Source organism: Coloeus monedula (assembly GCF_965178545.1).
Source record: "Coloeus monedula genome assembly, chromosome: 3".
NCBI classification, from domain to species: Eukaryota; Metazoa; Chordata; class Aves; order Passeriformes; family Corvidae; genus Coloeus; species Coloeus monedula.
In genome coordinates, this window is record NC_138783.1 from 619,071 (window position 1) to 632,316 (window position 13,246).

At 52.0% G+C, this 13,246-nt stretch overlaps 1 protein-coding gene across 2 annotated transcripts in view; it reads left to right on the forward strand.

Annotated features, from left to right (window-relative positions):
- Positions 1-3,298: 3,298 nt before the first annotated feature.
- GRIK1 (glutamate ionotropic receptor kainate type subunit 1) overlaps positions 3,299-13,246 on the forward strand; it is a gene marked incomplete at both ends in the record, with an annotated part of 109,446 nt that continues 99,498 nt past the window's right edge. For both annotated transcript variants that reach the window (XM_082277547.1, XM_082277548.1), the window contains one exon: positions 3,299-3,425. In XM_082277547.1, the coding sequence (XP_082133673.1) occupies positions 3,299-3,425 (127 nt within the window). The remainder of the gene's footprint in view (positions 3,426-13,246) is intronic.

Consider the following 13,246-nt stretch of genomic DNA (forward strand, 5'->3'; position numbering starts at 1 on the left):
TCATGTTACCCTGGGCCAGTGGGGGAGATCAGAGCTGGTTTGTTCAGAGTTTCACTGGCACATCTTTAGAGAAAAGGGAACTGCATTTATGGGCCTGGGAATATAAATAAAGACAGCACTTAAGCCCAAAAGCTTTTTAAAATGTGATGTTTAAACTTGTTGTGATCACAGTGCTCTTTTCATTGGGAGGATAATCTGTAGTTGCTTTCTTATGTGTTATGGTGCTCCAGCAAAAGTACTTGGGTCTTCACAATTTTGAGTTTAAAAATTAATTTTACCTCCTCACTTCCATGGAACTCAGTGCTGTTTTGGTCACGTGCTGTTAAAGAGAGGGAAAAAAACGACTAAAAGTATTCTGTAGTACCTTAGGCTGGATAGGGTCTGGTTAAAGTCCTAATACAACAGAGTCAAAATTTCTCAGAAATTTACCAAGAAATGGAGAAAACTTACAAGGTTTTTTTTGGAAAACTTCCAGCTTTCCCTACACACTTGAATACACGTGTTCTTCTGGTATTGTGGCTGCTTCCAAACTCGAACCAGAATCCCAGAAGGATGCAAAATGGGAAGGAGGTGTTTGACATCCCCAAATTCAGTCATGAGGCCCTGATATCAGACGAGGCTTTAGCTACTGCAGTGTGTGTAATGATAACACATTGCATCCAACTGGAATTCCATGTTGTGGAACAAGAGTAAAGACTTCAAATTCCTGAGTAAAGGCCTCTGCCACCACTGGCAGTGTTAATGTGCTACATGGCAAAGGCAGATTGTTGTTACTTTATTTTTATTGCTTCTACCCACCCTACCTTTTATTATTCCCTGCACAGCAATGGAAGAACAAGCGAGCACGGTGTGGGCTGAACAGCATCTTACATGTTGAAGTTCAGGGCATCCCACCCTGGCTTCATGGAAGGAAAAGGATTGCCCAGGGACCTGGGCTGCGGGAGGTCCCTCTGGGCACCAGCACCTGCTGCTGCCTCTGGGCAGTTCCCAAGGAAAGGGTTTCTCTCAGGGAAACAAACAAGAAACCAACAGTGCTGATTTCAGGCAGGAATTGTCTCTGGTGAACCCAAACCATGCCCTGAGTGTGGGAACTCACACCTTCTGATCCACAAATCAATCTGATTACACAAAAACTCCTTCTTGTTTAAAACACCCCTGTGCTCACACAGCTCACAGCTTCGACATCATACCCTACTTATACACCTTACTTACTGATCCATTCTACCTACTCATACATTTCACTCGCTTATCTTATACAGATGCATACAACAATACTTCTGCATTTTTACTTACTTGTACTTTTTACAGCTTCTACATACCACAGTACTTACACACTGTACCTACTCTTACAGGCTGCTCTACCTATACATTTTACAACCTTCACATAACACAGTCCATACACATTTTGCAACTGCTGTGCACGAGACCTCACAGTGGTTTCTCTGTTCTGTCCATGAGCTCCACACACACTTTTCTGATAATAGGATTGGTTTTAATGCAGTGCAGCACAGTCCCTTTTATCTGTTCCTTGCTGCCTTGGTATTTAGTTTTTCAGCCTCTCCTTTCCCAATTCTTTCCCAATTCAGCACAGTTTACCTTTCAGTCCTTGATGAATTCCTGAGGGCTCTAACAGGTGGGGCTCCTGATCCAGGCAAGCAGCATCGAGATGATGGCAGCAACAAAACCCATCCAGTGCTCAGCAGCCAAGTTAGTCCAGGAAATCCAAACAACAAGAGAGCAAAGGCCAGGGAGCAGAAATAAACCTGTCCCAGCTCTCCCCCTGAACCTTCAGACTGGAGCTGAAACCCCTCTTGGGGCTGATGTGCTGCAGCTGAAGGTGGAAAGGCCAGGTGAGGCCAGTGAGAGTAATTCCAGCCTGGTCCCACTCTGAGGGCTCTGGTAAAAATACCCAAAAATGGTTTGTGTGGGGCACACTATCAAGGTTCAAATACTTTACAACATGTGAGAAACAGAAACTGGGGCTCTAACTGGAATCCTGCCTGGGAATCTGAGCACTGGGAACTCCTGCACAGCCTCCATCACTCTGTAAACAGGAGGCAGCTCTTTCCAGGATCCATTTGAGACTGACTGGGAGATATAATGTGGATGCTTTTCTTTCCATTGCATTCCAGCATGTGCTGCCACCGCTCTGAGGAGTTAATTTCTGCAACAATAGTTAGGCAGGCTGGAGAGGAATGCAAAGTAAACAAATCTAAATGATTTCAGTTTTGGATCTCAGCTATGCAATTTTAGTTCTGTTGCTAGGTGGGAGTCATTCTCCTCTGGTGGTGTTTTCTTTTCTCAGAGCAGCTCAGGACCCATATATTTGCTTTATGTGAAACACTCCGAGTTTCATCGAACCTTCAAAAACCAGATGGAAAAAATTGTTTGAGAACACCAAGTCACCAGGCCAAGCCAAGGACAGGGAATGTTGTGATCCCTGTCACCGAGCGTTCAAAGTTGGCCTCGAGGATTCATTGCTTGGCGGACACCTGGCCCCAGCCCTGCTGTCCCCTCGCTGAGGCTCCTGCCACGCTTGGGGACGGGCGCTGAGGGGACGCATTTCTTGTCCCTTACTTGGCTGCAGAGCAGCAAAGACACTGCTGAAAGCGCTTCCTTCCCTCCCCCTCGTCCCCAGGGGTGTCCCTCAGCCTGCAAACCCTGGGCACCCTCATCCTGTCCCACGCCAGGCGCCCAGGACGGAGCTGCCGGGCACAGGACACCCCCCCAAAGCCCCGTGCAGCTGCGGGACTGGAAGGCACGGGGGGAAAGCTTGTCCCGTCCTAGGAGGGGCTGCGGGGGGAGACCCGCGGGGGCTGGACGGACGGCGACAGGGACAGCTCTGTCCCCGTTCGTCTGTCCCTGGCAGAGAATCGCGGGATCGCAGGGTGGCTGCGGTTGGCAGGGACCTCTGGGGAGCATCCAGACTAAACCCCCTGCCGCCACCTGGAGCAGGTGACACACGTCCCGGTGGGTTTGAGATGTCCCCAGGGGGGAGACTCCACGCCCTCCCTGGGCAGCTGTTCCAGGGCTCTGTCCCTGTCCCAGCGCTCCCGGACCGCTCCCCGCGTGCGCGCGGAGCCCGGAGCCGCCTGGCCCCGCCCGGGGCCGCCCCGCGGGAGGATCCTCCCGCTCCCTCCGTCCGTCCCTCCCTCCCTCCCTCCGTCCCTCCGTCCCTCGGGCGCGGGGGGCGCGGGCAGCGCGGCGGCGGCGGCAGCGCGGAGCCCCCGCGCCATGGGCGGGCGGCGCGGAGCGGCGCGGAGCCGGCCCGCCCGGGGGTAGCCGGCATGAACTGAGCATGGCGAGCGGCCTCGGCCCGCGCTGGCCCCGCCGAGCGGCCCCGGGCGGCGGCGGGGGGCTCCTGCTGCTGCTGCTGTGCGCCGCGGCGGGGCTGCCCCGGAGCGCACAGCAAGTGCTGCGGATCGGTGAGTGCCGCCGGGGCGCGGCGGGGCCGGGCGGGGACTCCGGGCATCTCCCGGGCCGCGGGGAGCTCGCCCGGGCGGGCAGCGGGACCCGCGTGGCTCCTGCTCGGCGCAGCCGCCGCTCCGGGGCCGGGGATGCTCGGGAGTGCTCGGGGATGCTCAGTGATGCTCGGGGATACTCGGGATGCTCAGGGATGCCCGGGGATGCTCAGGGATACCCAGGGATACTCGGGATGATCGGGGATGCTCAGGGATGCTCAGGACGCTGCGCTGCCGGGGCTCCGCGGGGCCGCTGCCCAAAGTTGGCTCCGGTGAGCGGTGCCGGGGAAGTTGGGTGCCGGGATCCCGGCGGAGCATCCCCGGAGCCTGCGGGGTGTCGGCTCCGGGCGCTCCGCGGGGCACGGTGCGAGGGAGCCCGGAGCCGGCTGTCACTGCCGCAGGAAGGGTTCGGTGACCGTAAAATCCGCGCCGAGGGCTGCGGGGCGTCCCTGCTCGGAGCGGAGGGCGGCTGTGGTTCCGGAGGGGAGCTGGGGAATGCGGGACGGGCTTGCTGCCGCTGCCCCCGGGCGGGAGCGGCTCCGCGGGGCTACGCGGAAAACTCCGGGAAACGGGAATTTATTTTTAAGTAGAAAAGTCCGCACCATGGAAACGGGGCTCGGCTTACAGGAAGCCTCTCTTCCTACAGTGGATTTCTTGTGTCAGTCAAGTGCGACGGTGAATACAAAGTATCGGAAGAGTTCGGGGTTAGGAGAGACTGTGGGAAAGATGTAGGCAGGATCTGGCACGCTGCTGTTTTTGTCTATCCCTCTTTCGCTTGACAAACACTGAACATGAGGGGCGAAAAAAGGAAACAAACAAACAAACAAACCAACAAACCAAAAAAAAAAAAAAAAAAAAAAAAAAAGGAAAAGGAAAGAAGCTGTTCACGGCACCGGGGAGAGCATCCCGCAATTCCCAAAGGCGCCTTCCCCAAGGTGCCGAGCTAAAGATCCATGCCTTTTAACCGGGCAAGCCTTAACCCCTCTCAGCTCCCCCACACCAGCGTTTCCTGAAACACCACGGGAAGGTTCCTTGTGCTCAGAGAGCGAAGGACCCGGAACATTTAAGTAAAGGACGGGTGCAGCCCTTCGGAGCGCTGGGCAAAGGCAACGCGGGCTGAGGGGAGCGAAGCCGGGGGCACTCGGCTCCTCGCAGCGGAGAACCTGCCGTCAGCTCCCCGCTGGCCCCTTTCGGGGCGGGCTCGCCTTTCCCGGAGGGTTCAGGTGAAGTTTGCTGTTCCCTGCTCACCCCTGCAGGGGAGCCGTGCACACACCGCACAAAGCTGGGTGATCCCACAAACACAGGGGGAATTCAGGGCCAGTGAAACCCGGGGAAGAAAATCGTGTTCAAATCCCTGAGCCACGGGCACCGGCCGGATGCTCTGGAAATGCACAAAACGTTGCCTTAACTTACTCTGGTTTAGGGGGAATAGCCTCTGAAGGAAGGAGGAGCGTGCCAGCGTTTAAAGGGCTTGAGCTCAGCCGAAATGCCCGTGTGCAGGATGAGAGCTCGGCTTCGCAGCTGCCTCCAGCCTCGCAGGGAGCCGGGCAGAGCTTTGGGGTCCCCCTTTGCCACCCTGTGCCCTGCAGAACTTTGCTGCCTCTGCTGTGTCCAGCCCGACCCCGGGCGATTGCCCGCGCTGCTTTCCCCAGACTGCTCTCCGTGGGGTGCCCGCAGGGCTGGGCGAATTTCTGGGTCAGATTTGCTCTCTCGGGGCACGCGGGGATGGGACCCCAACACTGACTCCCCTCTCTCACTTCCGCCAGGATGGAAAGAGCCACAAACCCGACAAACTGCTCTGCTTTCAGGCACACCCATGCAGAGGGATGCGCAGGGGAGTCGATGCTCCGGCTCTGTCACGGGGCTGGGAATGCATAAAATATTAAGGGTATTCTTATTGCTGTGGTTACGCTGCCTATAAAGGAACGATGCTATAAAATATTAATCCTTCACATCCGTTAACAGCAGCAAAGTTTCTCATGGAATCTGTCACTCTTGGAGGTGGCAGAGAGGAGTAATGGCAGTAACTCCTCCAAATCTCTTTGCGATAACATCATAAAATCATCCCCAAGCATTTCTGACAGCGAAGGAAATGCCATTAAGCCATCAGAGTCTCTTCCCCGTGTTTCAGTTAATTAAGGGAAGAGAAGCACTGCCGTACAATGGTGCAGCAGTTTGCACCCAAATTCATACACTGAGAGCTTAATTGCGTTTGCCACTGTCAGGGAGCTTTCAGATTTACTTTTTAGTAATTTTTTTTTCTGGCTTGTAATAAAAATGGATTGTCTTGCTGGTGTTTAATTAGTTGAGAAAGGACGTGTGAGTGATATGAATTATAGTTATTCCCCAGCATCTAACTAACGACTCCTTTTCCAGCTCTCTAAACAAAAAAATGAGGGATGGCAGTGTGACCGGTAAAACTGACTCATTAGGATAAAAATAATGGATTCGGAGATAAGATAGAGTCTTAAGTTTCAGTAATAAAATAAAATGCTGGTGTCTTACAGGGTATTTCTTCCCCACTCCTGTTCCAAAGCTTTTCCCTTGACACATGAGCTAATGGGGCTGTGCAAGGAAATACCGTCTCTATCTGCACATTACCCACCAGCCTCTATTACACAAAAGTGTAATTTAAAGTTCATGACCCCAATAGTTTTCATTGAATTCCAAGGAATTTTCAGTTTTTATACGAAGTCCTTATCTATCCTACTCGCACCACTTGTATGAAGTAAATGATCTCCAAGGAAGAATGGAAATGAACTGGAGCAGATGCTCAGGTGCAGAAACAGCTTCCAAAGGTATCTCAGCACCAACAGAATCATCCATTTATTAGTGATGGATGCAGAGCTCTCATTCCTCACTGGACATCCATTGCAGGTTATGAATAGGCTGTGAGTGTATAATTCAGTGGAATAATGGGAGAATTTACAGATGGTCATCACCTGAGCTCCAGTCTGGGCTAGAATACCCAGCAGCAAGTTATAAACAAAGCGCTGGAGTTATTCAGAAGAGGAAGGAAGTTGCTTGGACGAATCTTGGAATTATCTGTGAGATGACCAGCTCCTGGCAATGAACAGAGGGGCAGGTATCAGGGTTTGCAGGAATCATTCGAGGTGAGGAGATAGAAACCAGAAGGGTTTTTAGTAATTCCTGTGTTTGTGTGAATGGAGTACTTATGTAAGGGTTCGTCCTTTGCACTGATTTACTCCTTACTCGAGCAAAATTCCCAGATGTAGGGAACTGTGTTCTCCTCAAGGCCAAGCCCCCTATCATGTATCTCCGACCGAGAAATATCAGGTTTAAACCAAACACACGCAAGTCAACCTCACCCACAAATTACCAATTTCTAATAAGCTGAAATTTTCAGTATAGATTTCAAAATCTCTGTTGGATTTCCCCAAGCAGGGCTAAAGCTGTGAGTTCTTTTCCTGTGTGAAATTACCATTTCCCCCTCACGAGAATCACAAAGAGAGAAACCTCATTAATTTCACTGCAAATCTGCTACTTTTTGCCAACTATTTGTTTGTGAAGGGAATGACACTAACACACATCTGAGCTTCATCAATGTGAAATGGCAAAAACCCTTCTTGCAAAGTCTCTTACCGTATTTGAACATCATGAAAAATGTTCATTTGCAGTATTTATTACTAGATATCTACAAGTTATGCCATTTTATGATATTATAGGGAGTGGGGTTGCATTTTTCTCATCAGATGATGAGACATTAAATACATTTTGTTCACTGGACTCTGAATGCTCAGTGGTTTATCAATTCACTGAGATACACTTTACCTAAGTTTCCTTATTCTACACTCTGGGAAAACTATTTTGCTGCAAATATTTCTAAAGGATTGTTACCAAAGCATCCAAAATTTGATTTTCACGCCTCCCCCTCCTCTCTGGATTTGAGAGCACTGTACAAGTGGGAGGCAGGGCAATGTTTGGCTAGCTTTAAATGGGTAATTGAGTTAAAAATCCCTATAAAAGGCTGGTGAAAAATGCTTTGCAGCCCCTCAGCAAGGGAATTCCTGCTGCCTGGGTGAGTGGCCGTGCCAGGACGTCCTGGCTGCCGGGGAGGGGGAAAGGGCTGCTCGGAGTTTGGGGAAGCTGCACTCTCCGGAAAAGCAGCGCTTTGTGCCTCCCCTGTCAGAACGGCCTAAACACTTCCTTAGGCAGGGAACAGATGGGCTGGAAAGGTGCAGGATAGTCCTCAAATGTTCCATAATGCAGGGGCTGGGTGAGTTTGCAGCATCCAGCCAGGGCTGTGTGAACAAAACCAAAGGGTGTGAGCGGCTTCTGTCCTGCACCTGTCCCTAAAGGCTGGTGGAGAACAGCAAAGGAAAGGTGCTGAGGGCACAAAGTGCAAACTGAGGAAGGCAGGTTGGGTTTGTCCAGCCTGGACCAGAGCTGGGGTGGTTTAGGCAGGGCTGAGGGAGAGAAAAACCTGACAAATGCATAGTAAAGTGAAATATAAGTGTGGCAGTGCTGCGTTTCCCAGGAGCTCCGTGGGTGACCGCGGCAAGCTCCCCTCGCTCTCTTGGTGAGGAGTTGCTGGGCTGTCGGGAAGGAGCTGGTGCCCGTGCTGGGTAATTCACTGTCTCCCCCTCACTTACTCACGGTGTGTCCCAAGGTGTCCCCCTGGCTCCAGGTGGGCCGGGAAATGGGACACTCTGCGAGCCTCCCTGAGGTAGCACCCGGAGCCGCTCGGGCAGCCCGGGATGGAGTCCTGGAGCAATGGAATTCCCGAAATTCCGCCCAAGGAGCAGAGTATTTTGGTCAGGTGTTTTGGGCAGGAGAAACCTTCCTGACAAACAGAATAAAATGCGATTTTCCAGAGTTTGGTCTCCTGCCCAGCAGCCTGTTTGTAGCGTTCAGGGGTGGTAATTGTTGTTCTAACTCCCCTGGCTTCCCCACGACTCCCATTTCCCTGACTCAGAGGGCATTTCCCTCGGCAGCAGCCCTTGCCGGAGCTCTAAGCTCCTCCATATGGCCCTGTCCTCTCTCAACATTTCCCATTCGGGCTGCAAATACAATCCCAATACTGTTTTTCATTACAGTCTGTTTTGTATATCCTGGTCAGTAATAAAGCTTAAATCCTGCTCCCCCCTCAATACTTTAAACAGCTGCCTCTAATCTTCTTTTCTCAGAAAGGCTTGATTTGACCAACTAAACTATAGATTGCACTGCAGCAAAAGAAAAAAATCCCATCCCAGAACTGATTAGTTTTGCTGCACGGCTTTGGGGCTGTGACCAGCAAGCCCAGTCTGTCCTAGTTTGGGTTGACTTTAGATTTGAGTTTGCAGTAATGAGTTTATGATCTTGGGCAAGCTTTGCAGTGGGAGGGTTATTACCCTTCCCTCTCTCTCCCTGCTGAAGGTTATAGGGTATTTTCCAGGAAATGATGAGCTCTCAAATGATGAATTTGCATTCTCAGGGCAAAATCAAAATTCCAAATCCGAACAGCTTCATTATTCCACATTGGCATTGTTTTCACTTCAGCTGCAGGGGTGAGTATCTGACAGGGCTGTTAAACTACTCTTCTCTCTTCTCTTCTCTTCTCTTCTCTTCTCTTCTCTTCTCTTCTCTTCTCTTCTCTTCTCTTCTCTTCTCTTCTCTTCTCTTCTCTTCTCTTCTCTTCTCTTCTCTTCTCTTCTCTTCTCTTCTCTTCTCTTCTCTTCTCTTCTCTTCTCTTCTCCCTCTGACAGTGCAGAAGATTCCTTAACCTATCTTTACAGCTTCACCTGTACCGAGACGCTAAATTAGGGTGGCACAAACAGTGGGAAATGTGAATCAGTTCTGTGGCCAAAGAGGCAGAAGGAGGTGTCAAAGGCTCAGGGTTTGAGCTTCTTTTCTGGGTCCTTCAGGCTTTTTGCAATCACACCTCCTAGTTGGGTTGTTGTTGGGTTCGGGTTTTTTTCCCTTTGAGCTTTCAGGCTGCACAAGTTTAAAAGAGGAGAGATATAAATTCCTTTAGCACTGAGATTGTTCCCACGTCCTGTCCCCAGCTCTGCACACCCAAACTTGGCCTATTTCAAAGCACATTCTGTTTGCAGCACACTGATTCTGGCTGGGGTCCAGGAGCAGCTCCCTCCCACCCTGCTGGGTGCCACCGAGGTCCTGCTGGAGGCCGGGTGGGTGGAAGTGACAGTCAGAGTGCAGAGGCACCCCCAGAAATGCAGAGTTTGGGGGAGCAAGCTGCAGAACTCCCCAGAGAGGGGCAGTGAGACATTCCATGACCACTGTGTCCAGGTGCCCCTGGCTGGGAGCCTCAGCACTGCTCCTGGGCTCTGCTTTGGCTCTCAGGTGGAGCAGCACCACTTCAAACACGGCAAAACACAGGCAGAGCCCCTCAGGGCACTGTAACTAACACAGGCTGCTCAGTTCCCAGTGTTTGGGGCAGAATAAGCAGGGACAGACATCCCTGTGTGCTGGGGATCAGAGGGTTTGGAGGAAAACAGATCTATTTCAGAAGGACAACATCAGGCAGCTGTAAGAAAAGGAGGAGAACTGTTTGAAGGTACAAGTCTATTGTCCTCCTGCCCTGGGGAGAGGGAAGGAGCAGAGTCCTGCCAGGGGGTTCTGGATCAGAAAAGTCAGGTCTAGTGTGATTCTGCAAGGCAGTACTGAGAAGAACAACTTCTATACCTTATACTCTTGGATGGTATAATTAGGAGACAAATCCCTGGAAACTGGTGCTTTTAGGGCCTTACAATACAAATTTTTTCCCCATTTTGGCACTCCCACAGACTGGTGCACTACGGCCCACAGGCCCTCTGTAGTTACACACGTTCTGGACACAGCAGCAGCATTCTGTTCTTTATGCCCTTTCAGGAGGGCATCGGGCACTTCGGGAAGGTGATGAAGGATTTTCCTGCTCTGTCGCTCGCTGGCAAAGACAGAATGGCCCTGACTTGTTCTCTTACACCGTGTCTGTACCAGCACAGCGTTTCCCTCTACTGCTCCCAGCAGGCTCCGAGCAGAGGCTTTTGGAGCACCTGAGCCACGTGCAGGGATGTGGGATGTGCCTCCAGACTCCTGAAGTCTCCATCAAAGCTGCACGTGTCCTTACACAATCCTCCAGCCAGGCTGGCTGGGATTAACTCTGGCCTTGGGATAGGCACAGCTCGGTGCTCACAGCCCTTGGCTTTCACTGCCTCCCTCCTGGCCCAGCGAAGATCTGGAGAACTGGAAATGGGATGCACTGACATGTGAACAGCCAGAGGGAACACAGCCCCCAAAAACACAGCTCCTGCTTTCCCAAAATAACCTTTTGCGTGCCCACACTCAGGAAAAAATACAATAAAGCCAAATCCATTTTAGAAGTCCTTGCTGTGACACAAAGAGCTTTCTCCTGACCCTCCTGGGGCCCTGTGCCAGCCCAGCCATTCCCACAAAGGTTACACATGAGGGAGGGGGAACGGCAGGAATTTCAGGAGTAGTTTCCATGGAACAGTCACTTCATTTTCGAGGAACTGCAAATGAATCCCGACCTCCCTGGCACAGTCCCAGGGGATTAATCGGAGCCATCTGAGCTGGGATCAGGCAGAGCTGTGCCTATCAGCAGTCAGAGCAGCCAGGTTGCTGCAGCAACCGCCTGACACCTGTAAAACTCCCTTTGATCGTGTCACCATCACACGGGAGGCTGCTTGGGAGTTAGGTCAGGTTTTGGAGCTGTCCTACACTTTTCCAGGTCTGTCAGCCACTGCCACATCAGGGCTGGGACTCGAAATGCACCATGAATAACTTCAGCAGTCCCATGTGGATCACAGCGTGGCTGGCCACAGAAAATCATGGAGCAATCGTGCACCAAGAACTGTTAAGCACACCATGAGTGAGCCACCTCAGAATTCCTCCCCACAATTTGGAGACAAAATTACAATTTCTGACCAAAACATTTTCAGTTTGGATGCTTTGACTCATCTTAGAATTCAGAAAGAGCATAGGAAATGACTTAAAAATGAAAGAGGTGATCCGTAACAGCCTGTGGGAACGGGAGAGGAATGAGCACAGGGCACAAGAAGGATGTGGAGTCACTGCTGGGCTGTTTTCACTCAGGATTGTTCAAATGCATTTAGTGGGGTAAACTGGGCTTGTGCCAAACAGCTCCAAGCCTGTCTGAATGCAAGAAGTGTTTGGACACCCAGGCACAGGGTGGGGTTCCTGGGGTGTCCGGTGCAAGGGCAGGAGCTGGACTGGATGATCCCGATGGATCCCTTCCAGCTCAGCGTGTTCTGTGACTCCCAGCAAAATGGCCTAACAGGACACTAACCCCCCCAGTGTATTTGCCTGTGCTTACCAATATGAAATGCAAAATGCCACACGAAAAGGCTGCAGTGAAGGAGGCAGAAATCTTGTGGAGTTGGTGTGCAGCTGGCTAACACAAGCGGGATTTTGGGGCTGCTCAGTCAACATTGGTGTGGTGTTTTCCATCCTCTGGGCTTTCACCTTCCCATCTTATTTGTTTATTAAAGAGTTTAAGTGCAACTCTCTGTCCCTGCGTAGAACACAACCGGCAGTGCGCTCTGAGCTCCCCAGCCTGGCCCCTGTGTCCCTGCTGCCCCTGCTCTCCCAGCGTGGGGCTGCTCAGCTGCCCTGGCACCTGCCCTGTGTCTGAGGCTCACCCCTGCCACTGAGGCCACTTTCAGAGTTCTCCTGTAAAAGTGATGTCTTTCTTCTTGCTATCTCCGATCCAACAACTTGTACACAAAAAGCTTTTTATTCTTCCAGCGCCGCTTCCTTTGAGCTGTGCCAAACCACCCCAAAACCTTATCAGTGGGGCACTGCAGCTGCAGTTTAACGTGAGCTCCTGCCTCCCCGGCTGCGACTATCTCGGAAAGTTCCAAATTGTTTACTTATCTGCCAGAAACACACGCCGAGGGGAGTTCAGGCTCTGCTGCCCAAGGTGCATTTTAAATCACGGGGAGAGCCGCTTCAGATATTTCACATTACATCTCCCAGCTTTATCTGCCGCTGTAAATTATGAGGCTGCTCCATTGAGCTGAATGAAGATTAAATTTTTGAGCAGTGTTTTCCAAAGAATGGAGATTTTTCTCTCTGAAATGAAGAGCCTGGCGTGCCCTGCCGTGGCTGGCTCTCGCTCTGCTGCCCAAGCCTCTCCCTTTCCCATCAGAGCCCTGGCAGCTCCCTGGGGACCACGGCCCCCGGCTGAGCCGTGTCCTGACATTAAAGGCATCTGCAGATGGAGTGAGGGTGGGATGTGCCCTGAACAGCGAGTGCACTGGGGAGCTGCAATCCTTCTGCTGCCATCCTGAAACCCCAGCTGTCCTGAAGGAAAAGCAGCTGGGGCAATGTATCCTCTCCCATGTGCAGCCCTTCCCCTGCAGCACCCAATGTCTGTGGGGCACGGGGATTTTAGCTAAACCACTGCTTGCTGCAGCTCTCCCGTGGGTGCCTGCACAGCAGCCCCAAACGCTGCTGGCCGAAAATGGCAGCACGATTCCTGGGGTGGGCACACCCTGGGGCCAGAGGGTGCTCACAGGGTGGGAAGGGCTCCCCATGGACACCTCTGCCACCCACCCCAGACCCCCCTGCAGAGCTGCCCCACCCCTGGGGCCCAGCACAGGCAGGACCTGGAGCTGCTGGAGAGAGCCCAAAGGAGGCACCAGCATGATCAGAGGGATGGAGCAGCTCTGCTGGAGGAAAGGCTGAGGGAATTGGGATTGTTCAGCCTAGAAACAAGACTGTGGGATGACCTAACTGTGTCCTTTCAGTACCTGAAGGGAGCCCACAAGAAAGATGGAGAGGGACTTTGGGAAAGAGTCTGG